We start from the raw sequence: 25,550 nt of genomic DNA, 5'->3' as shown, positions 1-25,550 counted from the left end.
ACTTCATTGCTACATTAGGATCTGGATGTACTGTTTCCTGTTTTTTTTTATATTCATTCGCCGTCTTATCCCTGCTCTGCGACAACAGGACTAATCGCCTCGAATTTTGACCGGATCTTGGGTCCATGTCTAGATTATAGCACCAGAGACGCAAAATATTATTTGTATCTATCGCTCACGTCTTGTGTAAGACTGCTTATATAAGCCTTCTAAGCTTAGCACCAGCTTAGAAGGCGAGCATCTGGTCGACTGAGTTACTGAGCGGCTAGTGAGTGATTGTGTTTTATTATTGTTTTACGTTACGTTATGTTGAATATGCATATTCAAATTTGCATACTTGTCCTTGTAGACAGCATATCCCTCTCTCACAGGTAGGTTCTTTTATTTTTATTTATATATCATAAACATTACACATCTACATAATAATGCTATTTTATTTATTCAGATCTCAACGTTTATTATTTCCCGATAAAATGTACACACTAACGCAATACTAAGCGTTCATAAAGGATAATAGGTACTAGAGTGCTGAGCAAGGACCTGTATTATCGAAACATTTCTACGGGGAACCGCAACGGATTTTATTGCTTGCCTTAATACATATTTTCACTCTACATACGAATGCGAACTAAACATGAATGCAGGCAAAACGATTAAATGAAATAATCGGGTATCAAATCTTTAATTATAATAGAAAAATAATACTAAAATCTATATATTAATACGTAAAGCAAAAATGTTGTATCCCTTTTTACGAAAATTGCGCGGACGGAGGAGTATGAAATTTTCCACACTTATAGAGAAGTGCACAATGCATTTTTTTTTTAAATAATGCATAAAAGATACATTAAATCAATAAAGAAAACATTACACACACTACATACCATGTATTTGACGCACACACGCATGCATACTATTTATTGTCAAACTTTTGCTCTTGACGTCTGTTGTCAAATTGAGATTAAATATTGTTTGTCTTTGTTAATATTTTTTATAGTGTAGTCTTGGCAAAATTTGTGATTATAGAAGTATAAAATGCAATCATAATAGTGTACAAACTTACAATTCCAATTAATTATAGTCGAATTTCGACTACTGCGGGACCTCTAGTTTAAACAAATACACCCGACTACACACACTACAAAGGCGTTAAAGATATTATTTTATTAAAACTATGTGGTTCGAATTCCTGAATACATGATGTAATCGTTTTTTAGTTTTCTTCCCACACAAGGTTAACTTTGAAACCAACGATTCTTACATGTCTTTGCGAAATGGATAGGAACTCGAATAAAGCTGAACTCGTTTTACGGCTTGTAAACATTGCGAGTGGAAAATTCCGAATCTTCCTTCAGAATTGTCCCAAGCCTCATGTATCCGCATTGGCGTAACTTAATAGAGGCTGCTTAGTCCCTGTTTATTTATTATACACATGCGGCAACTTTGATCGAGTATGGAGTAAAGAATATAATGTCATTATATTCTGTAATTGTCAACGTATTTTTAGAAATAAATATAGTACAGTAAAGCTTATAAGAGTGTACATTTGTCTTAGAATCGTCGTCATGCCTTCGTTCACGTTTAATAGTGAAATTAAAATCATCATATCAATATTTCATTGGTAGAATTATAACTAAACATCAATTTAGAAAGTAGGCTTGTAGTTCTGGAGACAATTAATTAGAATTTCAGTAGGAAATATATTAGTTTTGTTAAGATGTTTCATGATATTTTTATTGCACTACTCGCCACTAGAACACAGTTCATGCCTACGACCTAAAGCCATTGTTTTTCCAGCGATCATATTTAGCAGTATCATTTTGTTCCGAAATAAACCCCCGTCTGCCGGGAAACGCCATAACATGGATTTCTTAAAACTAGCTTTAAAAGGTGTACTTTACGTCCCGCTCTTTCGGAAACAAAAAAGAAACAGAATTTCCACCAGAAAAACTTTAATTCCAGAAAATCGAACACATGAGTTTGCCTTCTAACTCTGCCTTTAAAAAAAAAAAAATTGAAAGTAAAATTACTCTCTTTTGAAATTTAAAATACAAGTCTATGAATATACTAAACAGGAATTCTGGATGTTAATCTTACTATCGGATGACATGATCTATATTGCACGCACACAAAGTTGTCACACACAATCTACGAGAAGTAATATGGTTATGTTACGTCGAGCTAAATAAGCTGTGAAGATGTAGGTATTTATTTTAAGTGTTACGGGATTCTCTTTTTTTAATTCTTCGAGTGAATAGAAGATAATATTATTATTATTTTTATTTCATTGCCATGTGTATTACGGGTCATATACATATTAGGAGTAGCATATCTAAAAGGGGCCACGACTTTATGTCCTATGTTTATTATTTTTTGCAATTTATAAAATACGGAGAGTATTAAAAGCTTTTTATTTTTATTATGTAAGAAAAATCGAGAAGGCTAAGATCGTGACGTATCTAGTGTCAGTTCATGCTTAAGTTAGACGTCGATTTTAAGGCTGCATCCCAATATGGCAATTTTTTCCACGTTTGATTGCTTTGTGGTAGTCATAAGCAGACTCGTCCGGTAATATAGATAAACAGTATGACACAAAAAGTATCATTAGGATAAGGAGGTTATGGGTAAATAAAAAAATTCAAAGATTAAATAAAAATTACCAAAGAGATAGCAACAATGACATTCTATGTATTAAAAAGTACACGTATGAACACTCCCCTTGGGAATAAACCTATAAAGAATACAAATCTAATTATATTGGAGTATAACGGCACGCGTTACACTTCTCACATGGTCTATATTTCTATGTAAATTATAAAATCAATATTCGGTAGAGTCACGGAAAGCTTAACAAAACGTCTACTGTCTACGGATAAATCGGAGTACCTACTTTAGTTTCACTTTTGTCTGGATGTAGGACAGGCGGTATATGAATAAGAAAATAAATGGCCATTGTTTGTTATTTGGATTTTCATATTTGTACTGAATCGTTTCGTTTCGTGGCAGACAGTGGCTTGGCTGTGCCCTTGGCTTTGCTGACGTTCATGGGCGACGGTAACCACTCACCATCAGGTGGGCCGTAAATTTGTCTACCTACGTGGGCATAAATCTCTTTAAATTATGATTTTCAAAAAGCGAATACTTTCATCAATTTCGAGAAAAAGTGTTCCCCCAAACTTCAATAGATAAAAATACACGAAAGAAAATATTTTATGTACACAAATATACGATAACACAATCAAAGGTAACAGAAAATTCTAGTAAGGGACCGTCGAAAGCCTATTAAATTGAACGTTTGCTTTCAAATACTCGTCATTAATTTCTATACGGAGAATCGTTATGATTAAAATTGAAGTAGAGACGTCGGACTTGAATAGTCACATAATAAGTCTAATTATATCCATAAAGATACTGTTTCATGGAAAGCAAAAGTTTATTATAATAATAATTACAATAATAATTTAAATTAAGTTATATAATAGTGCTTTAGTAACCACAATCCAATTACTCGTTAAATAAAACAAGCTGTGCCGTCATCTGTGCTGTGTCTACATGCTGTGTCTACATCGTATGCACATCACATCGATTACGAACGGGAGATGAGCAACACGCAACCAAATCTATAAGGACTAGTGGTCCCCGCAGTAGTCGAAATTCGACTATAATTAATTAAAAATAAAAGTTTAACCATTATTATGGTTCTATTGTCAAACACTATTATACTTTTATAATAATACAGATTTCGCCAAAACTACATTATAGATAAAGACAAAAAATATTAATCTATTCTCAATTTGACCACAGACAGAATAACAAAAGTTTCACAATTGCCAATAAACAAAGAATATATTTAGGTGTTGTGTCAAATCTCAGCACGCGCTAGAAGCGTGCCCACGGTGGGAGCACCCGCGGCGAAACCTCGTCGCGGTGTTGGGGCAGGACCTCTCTTTGCGGGCTATCGTCGCCCGTATGGTAGAGGACCGGAGTTCGTGGGAGGCCATGGCTGGGTTCTGTGATTTGGTCATGGCGCTTCGTCAGGCTGAGGAGCGCGAAAGGGAATGGGATCCCTCTTCGGCTCCTCAGCGCAGAAGGCGGGGTGGACGGCGCGTGCGAGAGGCCGCCGCTCAGTCCTGGTAGGGACTATCAAGTGCCGGGTGCGGGGGCGCTCGGCACTCGACTGTTGGTCCAGTGGTGAAGCGGTGCAAGGTGGCTCCTGTGCGCCGCTCACGGTGTGTCTCCCGAGACGAGGTTCTACGGGATTTTCCCGGGGATGAAATCCCGTCTTAACATTAGTACGGGTACCGCCTAAGGCGAGACTTTCGGCGCGCATCGCGGTACCGTAAGTTTCGGTGTGTGTAGTCGGTGTGGTGGAGCTCGATGGGGTTTAGTCGGTAGTCGTTCTGCGGGGCAAGTGCTTCGCGCGCCTTTTTTAAGGCGTAGTCTCCTGTGAGAAATTGGGGGAGGTGAAGGACCTCGGCCCTTCTCTTCTCCCCTTCTTCCTCTTAGGGGGCGCCGGAGTCCGACATAACCCGGTCCGTTACCCCCCTCGACCGGGTATCGATTCCCCAGCGTTAAAAAAAAAAAGTTGTTGTGTCAAATACATGGTAGAGTGTGTAATGTTTTCTTTATTGATTTAATGTATTTTTAATGCATAATTTTAAAAATATATTAGCATTCTGCACTTCTTCTCTATGTTCTCTATAAGTGTGGGAAATTTCATACTCCTCCGTTCGCGCAATTTTCGTAAAAAGGGATACCAAGTTTTTGCTTCACGTATTAATATATAGATTCAAATATAATCGAATTCGACGACCGCGTGTGAAGTTTAATTATAATTTTAACAAAAAGGCCTATTGAATCTAGAGCAGTGCACGTGCCCAGGAACTCCGTGTGGCAGTCCCTGATGCGTATGCGCAATTATTCATTTTTTGAATCCTAGACGTACATTGGGGATCTAGGATACCTTGCTGGACAAGTTCCTTATCCATCCCCGACCAGGGATCGATTGGTTTGTCCAGACCCAGTGTGTGTGTCGCGCAGATAGCCGGCTGAAACAGTACTACCGAGTCGGGAACCAACGTCTCACATACACAAGCTAAAAAATCACTAGCTAGGCCGTTTAAAAAAAAAACGCTGACAAAAAATATAAATATCAATATCAATAGATGTTTTATAAGAAAATTAGACGGTAGTCAGCACAATATTCAGATGTCGAAGAATATCACTTTAGTCGTCTCTGTCTGAATGCTCGAAACATTGGGAATGATAAGCTGAAAATAATAAACGCAAGGTTAATCCGTGAAAGTTGACCGGCGAAAACCGAAGACAATACTACGATATGAAGCTGAAAACCTGATATAATATTTCCCTAATACATAAAACGTTCTCTGTAAAATTTAGCAAGCGTGTAAAAAAACTATACCAATAAATACAATATGCGTGACCACGAAAACATATCAACACAAAAAAATTGGGTGACTATCGAAATTAGTACACAGACAGAAACTCATTAACCAGAAAGAACCATGAACATTATGTAATGTCATGTAACATCTAGGATTGGGTATACAACATCATACCAAGACATTGTTAATGCGTTATATAACAGAACTACAGCTTGAATATAAAAGACTATTCAAGTTTTGTCGTAAACAGGTTTGATTCTTGGAAGTGTAGATTAATCGATAAACTCGTAAAACAGTTTTTTCAATTTTTACTGGTGGTAGGACCTCTTGTGAGTCCGCGCGGGTAGGTACCACCGCCCTGCCTATTTCTGCCGTGAAGCAGTAATGCGTTTCGGTTTGAAGGGTGGGGCAGCCGTTGTAACTATCATAAAGATTAACTTATATCTCAAGATGGGTGGCGCATTTACGTTGTAGATGTCTATGGGCTCCAGTAACCACTTAACACCAGGTGGGCTGTGAGCTCGTCCACCCATCTAAGCAATAAAAAAAAACCCATATTTTTATTGATATTTTTACATTTTAGTTATACGTTTTATAGTTTTACTATAATAACAAAAAGTTTAATGTAAAAAAGTTTAAAATCCTCAAAATCTTTTTTTGTCATTTATTGGACAAAATACGATGCAAGATAGATAACTTAACCCTCATACTATTTTTTTAAAAAATTTTTCATTCCCAGACCGCCTCATTAAATGCTATTTTCACCACCATTAAACGGTACCCAGCTATAGTGATTTTTCGTTAAATTTTGATATTTATTTCACACTAGCTGACCCGGCAGACTTCGTAGTGCCTCAATCGATAAGTAAAAGACACATCAAGGGGACACATCAAAGGAAAAACAAAATTGTTTGTTTTTATATACTTCCGAGCTTTTTTATATTTTCTCACCTTTTAAACTTTCCCTGGACTTCCACAAATAATTCAAGACCAAAATTAGCCAAATCGGTCCAGCCGTTCTCGAGTTTTAGCGAGACTAACGAACAGCAATTCATTTTTATATATAGTGACTATTTCCATTGTGAACCATAAAAGCTTTATTAAGTTTGTATTTACACAATTTTTTCCACTTACTTTTTAATCGCTTATAATTTTGCCTTTAGTTTTAGATTAGATTCTAATTTAACTGTAAAAATAGTTTTAATTAGAAAATTAAAATTAGAAGAAAATACATAGATCACCTTCTCATTAGAGAAATTGGCAAAAGATTCAGAACTAGGAGAATTGAGGATAGATTGAAAATTATAGTAAGACAAATATTCGATTAGCAACGCCATCTAGAAAGGAAACGCTAAGAGGAAACTCGCATGCCTTGTACATGAACTTTTAAAGCGACACCTGTGGAGCTTCCAAATAAGCTTCATTTCGAAATCTAATTCGATGGTTTCAAATGCCGCGTTTTCTCGAGAACTTACTAGAGGGAGCTTAAGGCTAGCGATGAAATTTCATACCTCATGAATGAAACCTCAGAAGCCGTAGAAATATAAAAATAAACTAGTTTAAAGGTTTAGGAACGTAAGATTTTTTCTATTATAAAACATATAAATTATTAAATAGTCTTATCAAAACGGAGAAATACATTAAAATTAGTTTATTAACCGTTTTTCTTTCCTTTTTGCTTGTGACTTTCTTGACTATTTTTTTTGTTAATAACGTAGATCCTATTCATTTCGTATTTGATAATAAAAAGCCAGTGCTTCTGTTAGTTTTGAGTATTCGAAGTACTTTTTAATGATTGTTTTTTGTTGAGACTCTAGGGATAACACTGTTGTTGATTATATAATAATATATGCTTACTGTACTGCGCTATGCAACGATCTGAGTTTACCATGCAACTGAGTTTACCAGTTTGAGTTTGCCATGCAAGCTTACCATGCAACGCCGATAAAGTCTGCAATCAGCAGACAGGAGAGAGATGCGGGGTAGGTACAGCCCTCAGGGTTACCGGTTCTAAAATACACCATATTTTAAGGCTGCGTTATGCAATCGATAGGATCATCTATGAATCTCTAACTACTAAAAGTTATGTAAACTTTAATTAAATAAATCTTTTTATAAGTCTTCATAGCATTCATTATTAAGTGACGATAGCATCTTTAGTTTTCGCGCGTTGTAGACATAATGAAAATAACATGTACGGTTTGATCTCGCTTTTTTAAGTTATGGTACATATTTATGAAGTAGGAATTCAGTTTTACTGGTCACAGGCCACCGTAAAAATTGTTTTAATTAAGACGTTATCAATTTCAAGGGGCCTTAACAAAATAAAAAACAAAATGTGTGCAATTCACACGTGGTAGAAGTGAAACCATCCAAAATTAAAATACAATTATCCTAAACGTCTTAAGTATATGTAAAATTTTGTCATTAGTAAATAATTGTAAGGTAGCGCCCTCTGTGAATTAATATTTTAATTTCACGTATAATCCTAAATTAAAATTCACTACAAGAGCTTTCATACACACGTTAGTATTAAAAAATCTCACAGATGGCGCTGTATTAAATAGTATGTATATTTCTGTCTCATTCTTTGCTGACTTCATCCTACACATTTTTGTATTTGTGTCTCTTACCTGTCGTTTTTTCCGTTGCATCCGGTTTGAAATCACAACGATCCTAAAGAAGTTTTCACTTCAATAATAATTTAAGTGTTGATTAAGATTAAAGGGCTGAGTAACATTATAAATTCATTATTTTTAATGTTTTTTTTTAATTATAAGAACATCTGTTTTAAAAAGAAATATTTATCTATATATATCTACATAGATGTGATGAAAGAATAGCGGCCTCTATTTTAAAATTATGTTCACATTTTAAATAAATTAACTTCGAACTTAGTACACAATAGAAAAGCAAGAAAGCTTTATTGCTTTTATTTACGTTTTTCCCGGTTTTGCGAAGAGTTGGATGAATTTAAGGCAACCCAGCCGCCCCGCCACGCGATCACTTTGCACTGAAAGGCGGGCGGGGTGCACGTCAGTCGGCCGACAGCCCTAGTCACACCAAATACTTATACTATAACCTCGTTAGTCTGACGTAAAACCGTCATATATGCTGAATAGGCAGCGTTAGTGCTATTGCGCGAAGTAATCGGCGTAGTTAAATTTCAGCGGACTCCTTTGGATACGGACAATTATAACATAACCTTGCTTCGCTGCATTTATTATTCAGTTACTGCGCTCTACAGTACAGTCAGGATGGCGCCCTATAACGGTATGTATACACATACTGCAAATTGTTGCTTATTGACCTCATTATTGAATATAACTGCGTGGACAGCGTTTGTTGAATACTGCTTGAGAGTGCAATTTGCGCAGATATTCAACCACAGCACACGAACGATACATTGGTTTATTGTAGCATTGAAATTATTCAACGGCTATATATTTACTAATGAAGATGATTAATGCTAGTGACATTTTCAGAAACAGCGATAGAGTAACGTATTTCAAGTTTAGTTGCAATAAAAATCTTTATAGCACTAAAATAACGTGTCCACAATATTCTTGATAGCGTTTTTCTAGGAACATGATTATCACTGTTTGTTAATAAAGTGAAACTCGTAATAGTTATAAAAAAAAAAAAAACTATTGTATAATTTCCAAACATAAGTCATCTTTTGTTGGTAATATTTTAATGTTTTTTTATTTATTATAAAATATTTGAAGGCCGAACTATCACATAATACAAGCAAACGAAACGGTGGCCAAATGATGTCTATGTAGGACAAAAAATAGCGTGCAAAGGTCCAGTGGCGACCGTAAGCAATATTTACGATGTGGACGGTTCATTTACCGACGGCCTCTACTACCGACGACATGAACTTTCCTTAACGCAAATATTGACTTCCGTATGTACTGTGTTGTTTAATTGTTGTTTAATTGGAATCTGAAACATTCATTGTCATGATCTCTGGCATAATCTGCAACATGTCTTGTAATCTAGCGTGCTTTTTGATGAAGACTTTTTAAGTTTTTAATAAGTTCCATTATTATCTGTCTTTGGTGAGTTTTCACCGGATTTATTTTGTTGTCATCTTTACTTGATTTAATCACTTAGTCTGTTATAATTCACGATTTCTTTTGCCGGTACATAGGTAGGATTCTGTAACCGCGATTTACACTTCACACACATGTACAGAATAATTAAAATTATGAAGTTTCACATTAAAATACGGTGCAGAAATATGAATTCTTACCCGTGAGACAATGTACACAATGGGTGTTGCATGGCGAGTAATGGACCGCTCTGTGCTGGGTATCAATCTGATAGATTGGCTTCGCAATACTCAGATTAGACGCCAAACTAAAGTTGGTAAAATGCTGTTTAGCAGATCTAAAATGTAGTTGGGCTGAACATTTAGCAAGGCGAAATGATAATAGATAGAGTAAGACAATGTCAGGAACGGTGGCCAAGATTAGGTCGTAGAGATTGCGGAACACCCATGGCACGATGGACTGATGATACAGTCAAGACAGCGAGGCAGACATGGATGAGAATGGCGTCGATAAAAGGGGAGGGTTATGCCCAGCAGTGCGTATCAAAGGGCTGAAGATGATGATGATGATGTTGAACGTTCAAACTTTAATTCCACCTTTGAAATAAAAAAAGAAATTAAGTGAACAATTATAACGACTGGATGGATAAAATCTGAAACTCTATTCTTCGTTCCATCCATAAATAAGATTCAATTTAAGCCAAAAACGTTCATAATAAATAGCTTTCGTCGATTTAGTAGTAGAAAAGTGCTATAAATACCAGCAATCTAAGTCGGGTCGACTTTATTTATACATAGTTTATGATAGGTGAGGCTTATACTCGTATAACTTTCAAGTAAAAGGTTATGTTTTTCAATACATAAATAAAAAACTGTTAAGAATTATCGATGTTTTAGCACCATTAAAGTATCGCAATTATTACAAAAAAAAAAACGAAAAAAATATAATTCTATTATTACAAATTTTGGAAAGTTTGTCATTTCATTGCACTAGAGTTGAGTAGGATTGAATCGATTGAAAAACCATAAAAGTTAATTGAAACGATGCTGCGTACATAGTACCAAAAGAAAACAGCATTTTCAAATGATAGCAACAGTTTTTGAATAAACTTTTATTACACCATGTTGGTATAAAAAGTAAATAATAATATATAATATAAATAATAGTAATCTAAAAAGTTACTCTCGAATAGGACTACCCATGTCGATGTTCGTAGGAAAAGGTAACTAACTTTTCTATCCATGTATTTGTCGCATAAATATTTGAAAACAGTCGACTTCAGAAATAATGTACGGCGTCTGGAAGTCGATAGCTGTGGGAGTTTTGTATGTCTGGATGACTAGACGTATGGGAAGCGACAGGCGCCAGACTACACTGAAAATAAAAATGCGTGCTAGATATAACAGCTATTAAAATTATCAGATGTCAGGGTAAGGTCATTCTAGATATTATTCACACGTGATACAGGATGAGTGTATAGCAAACAAGTACATACTTATATCGAGATTATTAGTCCATTAAGTACACATCGAAAGAGCTAGAGCTAGCTAGCAATAGCAATTCAATTTTATTTATTTTTATTTTTTACTTCCGTCTTCTCGGATTTTGAGGTTAATGTTTCGTGTTTATTTTTATAATGTTTTTTCGTGATAGAGACCAAAAATCAATTTACAATGTTTACTTAATCAAAGAGGTTAGGCAGTAAATAGTGTCAGAGGGCGGGTAAGTTGTGCGGCATTCGGGCTATCCATCATTTGTGTGGCTACTAATGCGTAGGTCGAAAACAGAGGCCTCGACGCAGGTCACGACATCGCCGACGCTTAGAGCTGTCGTATTATCATATTGCCCACAGTGTACACCTACTAAAAATAATAACGTTGACCTATTTAATCTATTATCTTGTTGAATTATCGATCTTATAATGTTTTTAACTCGGATTAATCATTTTAATTATTCACTTATCTAGATTGTTTTGGAACAGAGATAGTATTTACGATAAGCGGACATAAAATAAACAAAAGGTACGCAAAAACGCACTTTAGTTATTTTGATAGTGATAAATGAGATCCCGTTTTCGATTTTATTATGCAAAATAGTTTATTTTAAATGTGAGTTTTTATTTATTTAAAATGCAATATCATCTAGTGGATTTTGTGTTAGCAAATGTGCGTAGCTACTTGCTACGACCATGTTTCGTAGCACGTAGCGTGCTCTATACATTTGTATATGTAAGTAGCCATGGTACTGTTGGTATACACACTAACGTATCTTATTATGGTTAACTTGTTTATGATTCGAAAATGTTCACAGAAAATTAAATTCACATTAAGACGTAGACGTAGACGGCTTAATTTCCTGCGACGATGATTTCTAGAAATTAATTAATTCAAGTTTCTTTGAATTGATATTTTATCATAGTAACCTTTTCAAATACTGCTTTGTATCGAAGTAAAATCAGTAATGTTTCAGTTTAGTATCAATTAATTTCGTATTCGATTTTGTGTTCAAGTATTTTGAAGATATTTCTTAATTCAATAAGGCTTAATGAGCAATTTTAGCTGTATTTGTAACTCAGATAAAATCTTAGATAGCCATAACTAAGCTTGCAGGCTACTTTTAACACAAGCATCTTAGATAATTTATTAGGAGCGCCTCGGCAACAAGTTTTTATTAGTAAAGATAGTTTATTTTATTAATCTGTTGTTTTTATTTTAATTAGTACTTTTGTAGGCAGATTAGTTAATTTTCTAAGCGGGTAGGCACGCTGATACTGTTAATTGGGTACATTTATTGAGTATTTTGATTTATAGACACAATTTGAAAATAATCTTGCCTTGATGGTGACGTTGTAGTCATATTTAAGTAACGGCTATTCTACCCTTAAAATCGGCTTTAGAAAAAGATTTAGATAAGATACTGGTGCCTTAAGATAGTGGTGCCTATTCTTAAGGCCTTTTTATTTTTTTGGGTAGAGGCCCGAAATGCGTTTGGTTTCCTCTGGACTGAGGGCCCAAGGATATTTTTAATGCCCTACTCAACAAACGACTCCTTTTGTTGACTCTCTCTCTCTTTAAATAAATAAATATGCAATCACAATTTTAAAAATATATTTTTTCAACAAAGACTGTTTCAAGTGATATATATTGTTTTAGTGTGTATCTGTACTAAACAAATAGATCAATAATTCTTCGATATATAGGGCGTAAGGGAAACGTTTCTGAAGTCGAAACGCTAATAAACTTCTACCCAAACGTAAACGGAAAACAGTATCCATTTACGAAGCTGCGTGTTAATATACTTGTCGTTTCAGTAACCTAAAATATTTGCCGTTTTAGTAAGCTACGTTTCTTGTCATTTTACTATATTTTGTGAACTTTTTGTTTTTCTACTGGTGGTAGGACCTCTTGTGAGTCCGCGCGGGTGGGTACCACCGCCCTGCCTATTTCTGCCGTGAAGCAGTAATGCGTTTCGGTTTGAAGGGTGGGGCAACCGTTGTAACTATAATTGAGACCTTAGAACTTATATCACATAGGTGGGTGGCGCATTTACGTTGTGGATGTCCATGGGCTCCAGTAACCACTTAACACCAGGTGGGCTGTGAGCTCGTCCAATCATCTTAGCAATAAATAAAAAAAGCAGTTTGGTAAGAAAATGTTAACTATGAATGTGGAAGGATATAGAGGAAGAGGTAGACCTAAGAAGAAATGGATGGAATGCGTGAAAGACGATATATGTAAGAGGGGAGTGAGCGAAGAAATGGTATATGATAGAAGAGTATGGAAGGAGAAAATATGTTACGCCGACCCCAGGTAACTGGGAGAAGGGCAGGATAACGATGATCTGAACTTCAAAAGCAAAGATAGCAAACGGACATCAATAACTTGCTTTCAAGTCTTCGAATTCTGACCACCGTCTGACGTATGGTTATGTTACATTGCGTGTATGCGACACATGTTATGATAGTCAAATAAAAATAAGAATCGATCGCAGTTTTTGGCAACATTGTCTCAGAAATCATCCTACGACAATTTTCGGGGATGATTGAATCGCCAGATTATGATAACACTGTGCTGTGCTGTGGCGTGGTATGTGACAATTGAATCCACCATACAACCTATCCGTCCAGTCCACTACCAATCTTAGTTTCTGGGAACAATTTTGTATGGCTTCACAGTGATGGAAAATCAGTTTATTGGTCCACCTTATGTCATCCGTTCGGAGGCCTTCCGGCGTACTGTTGCCACTCAAGAACTCTTCGGTCCAAGTAGCGAATTGTGCTACAAACAATATGTCCTACCCCACTACTACATGATCTCACTCAATCTTTGGACTGCTTTGTTACCATAGCTTTATAAAGCTCCTTACCATCACTACATAGTATAAAACAAAGTCGCTTTCTCTGTCCCTATATCCCTATGTATGCTTAAATCTTTAAAACTACACAACGGATTTTGATGCGGTTTTTTTAATAGATAGAGTGATTAAAGAGGAAGGTTTATATGTATAATAACATCCATTAAATAGTGGAGAAATCAATAATAAATTACAGTATCCGAAGCGAAGCGAGGGCGGGTCGCTAGTAGGTAATAAATACACTTAATATTTAAGACTCCTCACTTTAACTCGTGATGTTTTGCACATTTTGATTTCTACTTGTTTAATGGCAATCATATTAATAATCATTTTCCACGAAAAAACATTAACCGATTAGTTGTGCTTAAATCGAATTCCCGTAACATAATCTACGAGTATATTTTAGCCACTAAGGGTCGATTCGACCAAACAAGAGTAAATCTTATTCTTAGATTAACTCGTCAGATAATCGAGAGTAAATCAATTTTACGTTTTACCATCTACAATTCTAAGAATAGTGGGCCTATTCGGGAATTGTTACTATACCGCCATTTCGCACGGAATAACGGAGCTATTCCTAGATTAAAGTAATGGCGTCAGTCAGTCCAACGTCTGATTTCTGTCATTTCATAAATATTTATTGTTTTAATTTCAAGTCAACGCAATGCACTAAATTATTATTAATAGTCTGACATTGTATAATGCAACGTTTAAACGAAAAAAGATAAAACCACACGACAAAACTTGACAATTCCCTCAAACAAACAACAAATAAAAATAATACGTTTGACAGCTGGATATCTTACACAACAGCTACTTTTTCACACTAAAATACGGCAAAATCGAGTTGACGGCTTGTACGCTCTTACACTTTGCCGTTGTACAACAACATTTATTTGCCGGATTTTATTTTTGTTCACCATTCACTCTGCTATTCGCGTATTGTTATACCTACTACCTAGCGCAAGTATACGTGGAAAAACGACTTTGGATTTACTCGAGATTAAAATCATGGAATAGGTTATTCCTCGTATAGTTACTCGAGTATAAATTTAAGTTTGGTCGAATCCACCCTAAAAGTATTACATGTTGTGGAAATACGCACCTGTTATATATTCAGTTAATTTTATTTATTTTTGGGGTCTTGTGCTCCTGACGATTGATGGCGGTCTTGTTATCTACTAGTGTTGCCTTCGCCCAGCGTCAGTATATCTCCCTATAAATATTAGATGTGGTCGAGTCTGCTCTGGGCTAGGAAAAACGGTGAGGATCAATAACCACATACTCTTTGTTTGAGTGCTGTAATTGTAAAGAAGGTTCGGGTAGTATTTAGTTTGGTTGGTAGTATTAGTGATAGTCATATAAAAACAGTTGTAATTCAATAGAACATTTGTGCTTCCCGCGCCATAACTTCTTTTTTATATATGAGTTAGCCCTTATTATAATGTAATGAGAATCTCGATATATTGGGATTTGAGTATTGATACTGTAATTGGTGAGCTCGATTTCACAACTATTAAAGAATAATAATTTACAGCTTGTTAATTATCGGCCACTACTCTCATTAAAAATAATCTATGTCATTAACATTACATTTAGGGTTTAAATAATCAAACATCTCCATTTTTATACCATTTTTCAATGGTTCAAATAGTACTATCACAAAGTAGGTATTTCACATTCATATGAAATATGTACATCGTCATTAGTATCTATAGTTATGTCAGATCGACCTGCATTAAGCTACGATGCTTGTTTGATCAATAATATTGTTACGCTACGCGCCGGTATGATGAAGCGTCGCAGTTGATATGAATCGTGTCAAAAATTTAATAAGACGAAGAAAGTGTTAGTGAAGTGGGTACTTGCTAGATTGGTTGTATTTGGAGATATGATTTTTCACAGACAGTAAGTGTCCTAAGATTCGCGTTTACCGACAAAGCTATAATAACAAGTAAAGTGACGTATATATTTAGAAGTTTTTATTGAAGTTCGACATGTCAACAAATATTTTGAAATATGATTAAAACATCTGTCCTACTCTTCAAGTCGGAATACATGACATCTTTCGGACATAAATAGGCTAAAGAAAGTACTCGTAGAAGTATAAGAGCTCACATTGCGTTTTAAAAGTAATTAATAGGCAATATTCAATACGACAAATGATTAGTTATAAATGAAAAATTTATATCTTATGTTTTTCCTTGTCATTATACCATTTCGAATGATAGACAGTTTTTTTGGTTACGACTGACGCGCCAACAACGATGAGAACAAAAAAGCGAGATTAAGCCGTACCTAGCTTTATGTCGCTCGCAGCTCGCGAAAATGGAAGAAAATATAAAATATAGATTTGATGATAAATATACGGACAGTAGACATTAATGATTCTAAACAACAACAAAATGTAATAGTTAACTGCTAGGGATGATAGTACCAACTTAAACGGAAACATTTCCTAATGTTTCAATGCCGTAAATAAAAAAATATTAAAATATACTGAATAGAGACAGGAACATATTTAAGTCAGGTCTTTACCTACGAAATTGCTGTTTAGTATACAGAAAGCTATAGTGATATTTACAAATATTTTTTTAATTGTGTTAATTAAAAATGCATCAATGGTATCAATATATCTACCTGCCAGCGCAGTAGTAATACATGAATGCCTTCCTGAAGATGTCCGTTGTACGAGAGCCCACAAACTCTTCAACGGTATTTTGTACTGCCTCTTGCGTACTTTCCTTGTTAAGAAGTTTTTCCAGGTGGTTGTCCAAGCTTAGAAAAAGTAGGAGTCTATCAGTGCATGCATGAGTATGATGGATGAGGCAAAACTTCCATATACCTTAGAGAGCGTCTGTCGTCCTGTAAGAGGTCGAGCGTTGTCGTGTAGGAGCAACCGGGACGAGCGGTTAATAAAAGCTGTCCAGAGATTCACGAGCTTCTCCATCATTCAGGGTTTAATTTTTTTAATCGAAATTTGCATATCGGCGCGTTCAAACCAATAACAAAAAGTGCGTTCGTTGATAGTGTTCAGGTGTACCGATACATTATTAATTTTGTGATCCGTTTGTGCGCCATTGCTACCACGGTGGAGCTCGTATTTCATAATTACTCGTATTTTTTTCGTATCCATAAGGATGAAAAAGGTAAAATGTATTGAAAACAAAACACTAAACAATAAACAAAGACAAAATTTGAAAATAAGACTTAGATTATACTAGCTGTACCCGTTCGCTTCGCTGGGCATTTAAAATTAACATTATTATTTCACACCCTCACAAAGATTCTCATCCTTAACGCCCCCGCAACTGGTGTAGGGAGTCGAACACTCATATAAATATTAGCCTATCCATTAAGTACATGTATTTTCTACATGTACTCAATGGATAGGCCTACCAAGTTTAAAGTCTTTTTTTTTCTTTTCTTTTTTTATGGTTGAAGGATTACTGGTGGCCCGGAGGCCTTTCCAGTTTCACCAGGACAGGTGGGCGAGCAAAGACTCAGCCAGGAGGGGTGGGATTTGCTAACAGCTACCCGAGCGCCTCCGAAGGAGACCTAACAGCTCAAGAGTAGCAAGTTTCAAGTCAATCGGATGCATGTTTCAATAGTTATAACGCAACATCCGTAAAAACCACTGTAGATTTATATATTAATATAGATTGGCAGCCATACAAAAATTATATTTCAAATGGCCAGTACCTATTGTAAAATGACAACTTCAACCTGTTCTTTTTGACAACATGCTGTAGGTTGATAACCTTAATAATGACTTTGATAACCATTTCTGAAAATTTGCTACTAAAATATGTTGCCGTTCCATAAAATTTGTCTGCAATTATGATTTTAGGCTTAAATTTTGGTTATTTAAATTCACGGATATTTTTGAAAAAAAAAAACAGTTTAAGCGTATATTTATTACCTATATAATTTTGTATTTATTACGAGTGACTGTGGTTTATTTAAGGCGTAACCATCATCTTCAGCTGCTATGTTACTATTTACAAAAAAGATGCTTTTCTTATTATTAAATTTACAAACTGATTGATTTATTTAGTTATAAAATTAACACATTATCGACAATGTGTTAAAGTTAAAGATATATTTTTTGTCAAATCGCTTTTAGCTTTGCCAGACTTACAAGAGCTGAAGACAAACTAAATATTACAATTATTAAGTTTATAATTGTTGTTCCCAAACTGTTTCGGAGTACACGACTGGGTATATTATGGTTGTAAAAATAATTAAATACAGCGCCTAGCTCGTTACGGATTGTTATTGTAGTAACTTTATATACATGAACGAGCAAAAGACTCCATTTTGTCCTAAATTATCCTAAACAAAGATCGTTACAACTTAGAAATTAACAACCTGAATTGCTTTATTTAGGTATATAATGAAATCATTTTAGGCTAAAAGGAGGAGAGTTCACCCTTTTGTTATTTATTGCGGTGTGTAATAATGATCACGCAAGTCAGCAAAACATTTAATTAGTTAGTTAGCGTTGTAGATAGAGCTTAATGAAAGGAATATTAACTTACATGCTTATGCTTTAATCTAGGAGTTCTAACAAAATATGGTTGTCGTATTGTCGTATCGTGATTGGTTTTTTGTTAGGTCAATGCAAACTAAATAACTCAGCAGATCATCAAAGTGATTTCAATTGTTTGCTCGGTGGATCTCCTACGATTTTATTTTATAAAATTTGTTTGCGAGCTTGATTCGATTCGTTGGCAGCCGGCCACCGCCTTTCTAGTATCAATGCGCTTTTTCCTACAACCAGTCAGCCTAGCATTGCGGCGTAAAATTATATTCACACCAAAAAACACAACGGAAAAGATATTCGGAGCGTTCGAAATTTATTGAAAATGAAACTCGCGAAAATATAGTTTGGGTAATTACTGGTGGTAAGACATCTTTTGAGTCCGCACGGGTAGGTACCACCACTGTGCCTATTTCTGGCGTGAAACAGTAATGCGTGTCGGTCTGAAGGGTGGGACAGCCAATCTAACCTAACTATCTAACCAATAAAATAAAAAATAGCTATCTGGATAATGCTGTAGGTTTTAATAGTTTATATTAAAATTCAACTGGGACCTGTTATTCTTATATGAATCTTAATTGTATTTTTTTTTTCATCTGCGTGCCAAAGTTTGCTAAATATTTGTGTGGTTTGAAAATTGCGTCAGGTGATTTATCATAAATATAACTAAGTAGTAATGTAGCTGCTACTATAGCCTTACGCATACTATCGAGTCAAATGCAATTTTATAAGCTTTCCATTGGCTTGATGTTTGCGGAAAGTTTGTGTATTGAGATAGTATAGGTATAACGAAACGTACTCTGTTTATGATAGGAAAAAGTGTAGTCATGTAGTGTTCTTACTACAAAGACGATCGAAGTGGTGAAGGAAATAATCAGAATAATTCCTATTCGAAAGTTTAAAAAAATCTTTATCTACGGAAATAATTAAAGCACCAAGAGCTTACTCGCACATTTCGCTATAGCAAAATCAAAACAATCGTAGAAGAAATACTGATGATTTTGTTTGCTCTCGAGAAGCATTAGCCCTTTGAGTTTCTCGCCGAATCTTCTCAGTGGGTCGCGTTTCCTCTCAAGGCTATCAGCATAGGTAGGGAAAAAAAAGAGGAGCACTTTAATAATCAAAATAACCGAGTCTACGCTCAAAGCTTTACCTACATAATCTTTTCAAGTCAATAAGGTCAACGTGGATATTATCAGGTTTCAGTAATGGTTTAGGCGGTTGTTTGTAATTAAGCAGTGAGTCGGCCAGAGTCTTCAAAAAGATATCAAAAGATTGGGCCGTGCTTATTAAGGAGGAGGTATTGAAACTCTTTACAACAATATGTTGATTTTGAACCTTTCACTGGTGGCACTTTTTACTGGTGGTAGAATCTCGAGCCTGCATAAGACTGGCAACGATGCAATCAATGTTCTTGTCGCAAAATTGAAGGACCAAGTATCATATTTGAATGATAAACAATAACACCTCACTGTCCGTAAAACTATAGGTAGCATGAGCATTTTTTAAATTCCGAATTACACTTATGAAAACCTCCAACACTTAAAATAAATATCTGTGGCTAGAGAAATTAATGATAACATTAAAAGGCCGTTTTAGCAAATAAGATCGTGTTTATATCAGACCGTGGAATTCTAAAAGCCATTAAGAAGCCAATGTTTAAGCCAGAGTTCTATTAATTAAATTTGCCACTTATTCTGAAAACTCGTTTGCTGTGGAAGAAATTAGATTTTACTAACGTAGTAAAATGTATAAAATTCTTTTCCAAGCAAACTAAAATGAATCTAACCTAATAAATTAATTGATCGAGAGTTTTTCTAATATAAAAGAACCTTATCTTACTAATTTCGCCTTGCTGTGTAGCAAAAAAAAAAATGTTGAAAACTGGTTTTAGGTCTCGAATTCTTGAGATTTGAATCACACAATCGCTTACTCCATGTTTTATTAAGGCTTGTTATTTATGATGTTTGCCAAACCTTATTATTATTTTTTTTTTTATTGCTTAGATCGATGAATTATGAATTCTCTGTGTGTTTTTTCATGTGGAAGTCTTCCACGGAAGAATTTATTTATCAGTTTACGATAAATTTATTTGTGATCTCACAGCATAATCAAATTTTAAGTGTGTTTAACTATCTACTTCTTCTTCTACAAAGACGTGAATCAGTAGTCAAAGTAGTGAAGGAAATAATCAGGATAATTCCTATTCGAAAGCAAAAAATCTTTATCTAGGGAAATAATTAAAGATTAAAGAGATAAGAACAAACTACGTTAAATTACATTTCAATAGGAATGTAGATAGAATTTTAGTAATACATGTAGGTTTCCGCAATATGGTGGACAAATCCGATCGGAATGAGAGGTCGAGAGTTAATAATCCTGGATAAGTTTCTCTAAAAGATACACATAATCAAAGCGGCGATCTTTTGGAAGTACCTTTGTAAAAATTTCGAGTGTTATAGGTATACGGGGAATACCGACCAATTGTAGAGCGGCCCACAATATCGTCCTTTATCGTTATTGGATAAAAATATCAATGATTATTGCTAATAACAACGTAAAGTTTTATCAGGATATTATTGTTTTCTATTCAACAGAGGTGATGAAAGTTTTTATGAGGTTTTTACTGAACATTTATGATTCATTATTTTGAAAGAAAAACGATATTTTGATTAAAATTTGTAGCAATTTTTGAAATACTGCAACCTCTGAAATGCACGACATGGTTTTTTAGAAATGGCGCACGGACTTCTATTAATTAGAACTTTTATTGTAGTTGTTACCCATTGATTTCACAATAAAATTTATTTTTATTTTAAAGGTCAAGAGTCTTTTGCGTGTTTGGAAGTAGCTATGCCCATCTTTCGTCCTAGGCGTAATGGCTAGTTTTATCTCCAGTGTTATAAATTATGGAAGTACACACGCAGGGGGAGAGAATAGGCACCTGCACCCAGATCTTGTTTTATTTTATTTTTTATTGCCGTTGTATTGTAGGTAGATGAGCATACGACCCACCTGATGATCAGTGGTTACCGTCGCCCATGGACTTCAGCAATGCCAGGGGCAGAGCCAAGCCGCTGTCTTTCGCTTAATACTCTTACACGGCTTACAAATATGTCCCATAGAAACACTGTCTGGGAATCGAACCCAGGTCCTATGGAACGTATTTAAGGTTAATAACTACTAGACCATCGTGTAATAAAGTGGTCAAAGAGATATGAAGATCAAATGAAGCTGCAGTGAACTGTAAACAGTATAAGCAGATTTTTAACGGGCGCGCCACGGTCAGGCTCAGTCTGCCTGGCTGATTCTAATGAGATTGTAACGATATCAAATTATTTGAAAATATACTTTTTTTTAGTTTCGTTTATTTGATTAATTTAATTTATTTATCCGTATTCTTGAAGCATTAAACTAGGTATAGTTTGAAGATTAGGATAGTAACGTAGATGATACTATACGGCAGGGAATTTAGTCGGTTTAGTGGTGGGGCAACCGTTGTATTCTAAAAACTGAGACTGTAGAACTCATGTCTCAAGGTGTGCGTCGGCATGCTTTTTTTTTTTGTATTGCCCTTGTAGGCAGACGAGCATACGGCCCACCTGATGGTGAGTGGTTACTGTCGCCCATGGACTTCAGCAATGCCAGGGGCAGAGCCAAGTCGCTGCCTACGATGCACGTTGTAGATGTATATGGCCTCCGGTAACCATTTAGCACCAGGTGGGCTGCGAGCTCGTGCATCCATGTAAGCAATAAATAAAAATGCTATTTATATTATAATGTTTCTACTGTACAAAAGACTAAATTTTAAATTCATCTTGTTTCTATTTATTCTAGGTAATCATGAAGCTCAGACATGCAAATGAGAATGGCAACGTCGATATAATTGAGACTCAAGATATCACCCTGCACAGAAACACCAACGATCGGAACACTAGGACAATATCAAGGAAAATTTACGAAAACATCGACAATTCAGAATACAATTCAAATTTTAATGTAGTATATGACACAAGAAACCGTACTGAAACTTTCTTAAACTTTAAAACTTCTTCTAGAACAGATAACTATGAAAGTGCAAATGTGAACGTTGGGGCAGTCGTATGTAACAGACAATACAGAATTAACACTTGTAAAGTTATTGCTTACAAAACACTTAATAGTGAAGCTGTAAATCTGGAGGATACTGGAAAAATTCACACTGCACACCCAAGCTTTTTAGGTAAATCACAAAAAAAAATATCTTATTTGGCCTACGAATAAATAATCATTTATTCGTAGTATTTGGCATAACACTTTTATAACCTCCCTTTTTATTTTATACGATGAGGAAAAGTAATTTTTGTTCTATTTTAAGTTTTCTTGAATACTATCGCTAATTTGTTTTATCGTTTACAGAAAGCCCTAATGCCTTATCTGATGTCACGCCTGTTGATGACGAACGGGCGTTTGAACAGTCAGATTCAGATGAGATGTCTGAAAACGGTATCCATCCTGTACCTAGAGGTATCGTGAATCCAAATTATCCAGGCTTTCAACATTTAGCTCACACTCTACAGGTAAATTTAGAAAATAAAAAAGACATCGTTTTACAATCTGAGATGGTTCGTAAACAGAGAGAATTTTTAAAAGCATTATAGTTCAATTCAGATTCTTCCGATTTGGATTTTTTTATTGGTTGTTTATATGAGTGTATTTTCAGGATTATTCGTCTAATATAGAAAACTTTTATCATTCTGATAATGAAATGACTGATGATGATGTTGATTTAGAAATTACTGAAGTAGAATCAGAAAACAATCAAAAAGGAGTAACATGCAAAAATAACAACAACAATAGTCTTAGTACCATTACATTTACAAAATTGACATCTTCACAAAATGATATAACATTCGTAACAAAAACATTAGATAGACAGATCAAAAATGAAATGCCCGACTTACTAAAGACAGTTCCAAAAAATATTAATAACAACAATGAAATATGTTGTTTTGAATTAAATTGCTCAGATACAGACATAGAAAACAACTTTCATACAAAAGAAATAATTGGTGATTTTAATAAAGAGATTGAAGAAGAAATTCGAGAACTTCTCAACTATAACATTAACATTCAAGATGATTTAGAAGAATTACGAAAAGATATTAACGACACTCTTGTTAAACCTATAGAAAATACGATCAACAATATCAGCGAAGTAGTTAACCACGTCATAAAGAAACTTGTAGAAAATCAAGGAACGTTCATAGATCAACATGAAGATTTACCGTTAGCAGAAGCTATATGTTACACAGAAGAGCGAGATGTTGTGGATGAGATTAGTAAAATTAATAAAGAAAATGAAAAAAATGCTAGGACCGAAATGAATTTAAATAGGCCTACATTTTTGTACATAGAAAATAGCTTAACCGCGAGCGGTAAAATTTCAGATGCGTTTTTGTCGGATGGAAAAGATGAAATAAATGTCAGTGAATATGATACGGAAAAGCTATCTTTAAATGTGGAAAATACTATCAAACAATTGAGCACCGAACTGAGGAAGATTATTCCTAAATTAGATGAAATGCGAGAACGTGATAAACTTTGGGCTGAAAATAGAAGGTTCACGGACTCCGTAGTTAAAGATGGAAATTCTAATGAAATTCAGAGCTACTCGAAACGTAATATTTTATCTAGTAGTTCAACTGTAAAAGACAAAAGTGATATTAAAAAAGTTGGATTTTCTAATTCTACTATTAGGAACGCTCCAAAAATGTCTCAAAGGTATGTTTTTAACAGTTGATTCTCATAATAGCACATTGAGAAATACTCATAATGTATTTTATTAATATAATTGAAATTTAGAAAATACGCAGTAAGCTACATGTGCAATTAATCCATGTATACATCTGCCGCGATGTAGCGCGGTCCGTCCTCAATTTTTGAGCCGCTTCATAGACCTTTAAACAACTTTACTTTAAAACAGCTATAGATAGATATACTTTTTTCGTTGCGCTTCTATTTTGCTAATGCATATAGGTTAAGTTGTAATGTAATTTCGAAGTGGCTCAGTCTCAAACATGAAAACCCATAAATCGCAAAAGCAATCCATATGTTTGAACCGTACGTACATATGCATATCATGAGTGGAATTGAAAATAGATTTGACGTAATCTTAACAATCCTGGTAAATTTAGAAGTTGGTTTAATTCATGTCTGAGTAGTCTACATAATTTCTCTTACATTCGGCTAATTACATTTTAGAATCTATTCACAAAATGAGGTTCAATGTTTTTAATGGAACGAAGATAGTGAATATTTGTAAGATTCGTAATTTGTATTGTTAAATAACATATCGATGTATTTGAGAAATTTCAGAGGTCCAAGGGACCGTTTTAGAGAGCCGAAAAATAGTAATAGCAGTGCTCAAAGTAAAATATCCGTCCATGGTGATAAGGTCACCAAAGAGATTGACTTAGGTATGTATTAAACTATATTAAATTGCTCTGTTTAGTAAACAACTGTATTCTGTACAATTTTATTCTGACCAATAGGTAATAAAAAAGATAATTATTTTAATTTTAATTTAATAATAATAATATTAAAATTATCTTTCTATTTATGATAATTGAGTTTCCGCTCTTATATGAATTATTTCGAATGTTTTCAGAGAGTTTTGATGTATACAATATTGAGACTGCTTTACCTAAATTAGATTTGGATGCTATCGAAAGTCATCTTAAAGCAGCCAAAGAAGCGGAACGTCGGGTAAGTTGCAAAATAATTACTTGTCCATAATTATTTATTTAAATGTATCTAATCCATATGGGTGTAAAATTATAGTAACACTGGTAGTAAGTTTAAATTTACGCGCTACAAAAGTAACGGTAAATGCACACTCGGAGTTTGATCCACGTCTGCTGCAGCCATGTGTAACAGTTAATTACAATAGGTAGGTAGTAAACGTCTTGAACCAGCTTTCTACGGTGATTCAGCGGTATAGCTGGTTGTCAGTCTCCAGTTTTAAAAGTCAATTCGACCAGCAAGGTGTACGATTGCGTTCTATTGACAGTGTTGACACGTATAAATATATTGTTTACTAATTTTGTTGAAATAAAGTGATGGAATCAATGCCGTATTTTCATCCTGAACAAAGACATTACAAAAAGGACACAAGATTTCTCTTGGATTTATACACGATTACTTATGATA

General features: G+C 34.8%; 1 protein-coding gene across 3 annotated transcripts in view; it reads left to right on the top strand.

Moving 5' to 3' along the window:
* Schip1 (Schwannomin interacting protein 1) overlaps positions 1-25,550 on the top strand; it is a 50,618-nt gene that overhangs the window by 11,274 nt on the left and 13,794 nt on the right. The window contains exons 1-6 of one of the 3 annotated variants that reach the window (XM_028181613.2): positions 8,408-8,678; positions 22,197-22,581; positions 22,758-22,918; positions 23,062-24,122; positions 24,717-24,817; positions 25,009-25,106. In XM_028181613.2, the coding sequence (XP_028037414.2) occupies positions 22,203-22,581; positions 22,758-22,918; positions 23,062-24,122; positions 24,717-24,817; positions 25,009-25,106 (1,800 nt within the window). In that variant the 5' untranslated portion in view covers positions 8,408-8,678; positions 22,197-22,202. Of the gene's footprint in view, positions 1-8,407; positions 8,679-22,196; positions 22,582-22,757; positions 22,919-23,061; positions 24,123-24,716; positions 24,818-25,008; positions 25,107-25,550 lie in introns of those variants that run through there. The other 2 variants (XM_028181612.2, XM_089740327.1) reach the window with 2 other exon arrangements.

Source organism: Bombyx mandarina, chromosome 04 (genome assembly GCF_030267445.1).
Source record: "Bombyx mandarina strain Sakado chromosome 04, ASM3026744v2".
In the NCBI taxonomy this organism is placed as follows: domain Eukaryota; kingdom Metazoa; phylum Arthropoda; class Insecta; order Lepidoptera; family Bombycidae; genus Bombyx; species Bombyx mandarina.
The sequence above is the reverse complement of the archived record's forward strand: the minus strand, read 5'-3'. Positions and strand labels throughout refer to the sequence as shown.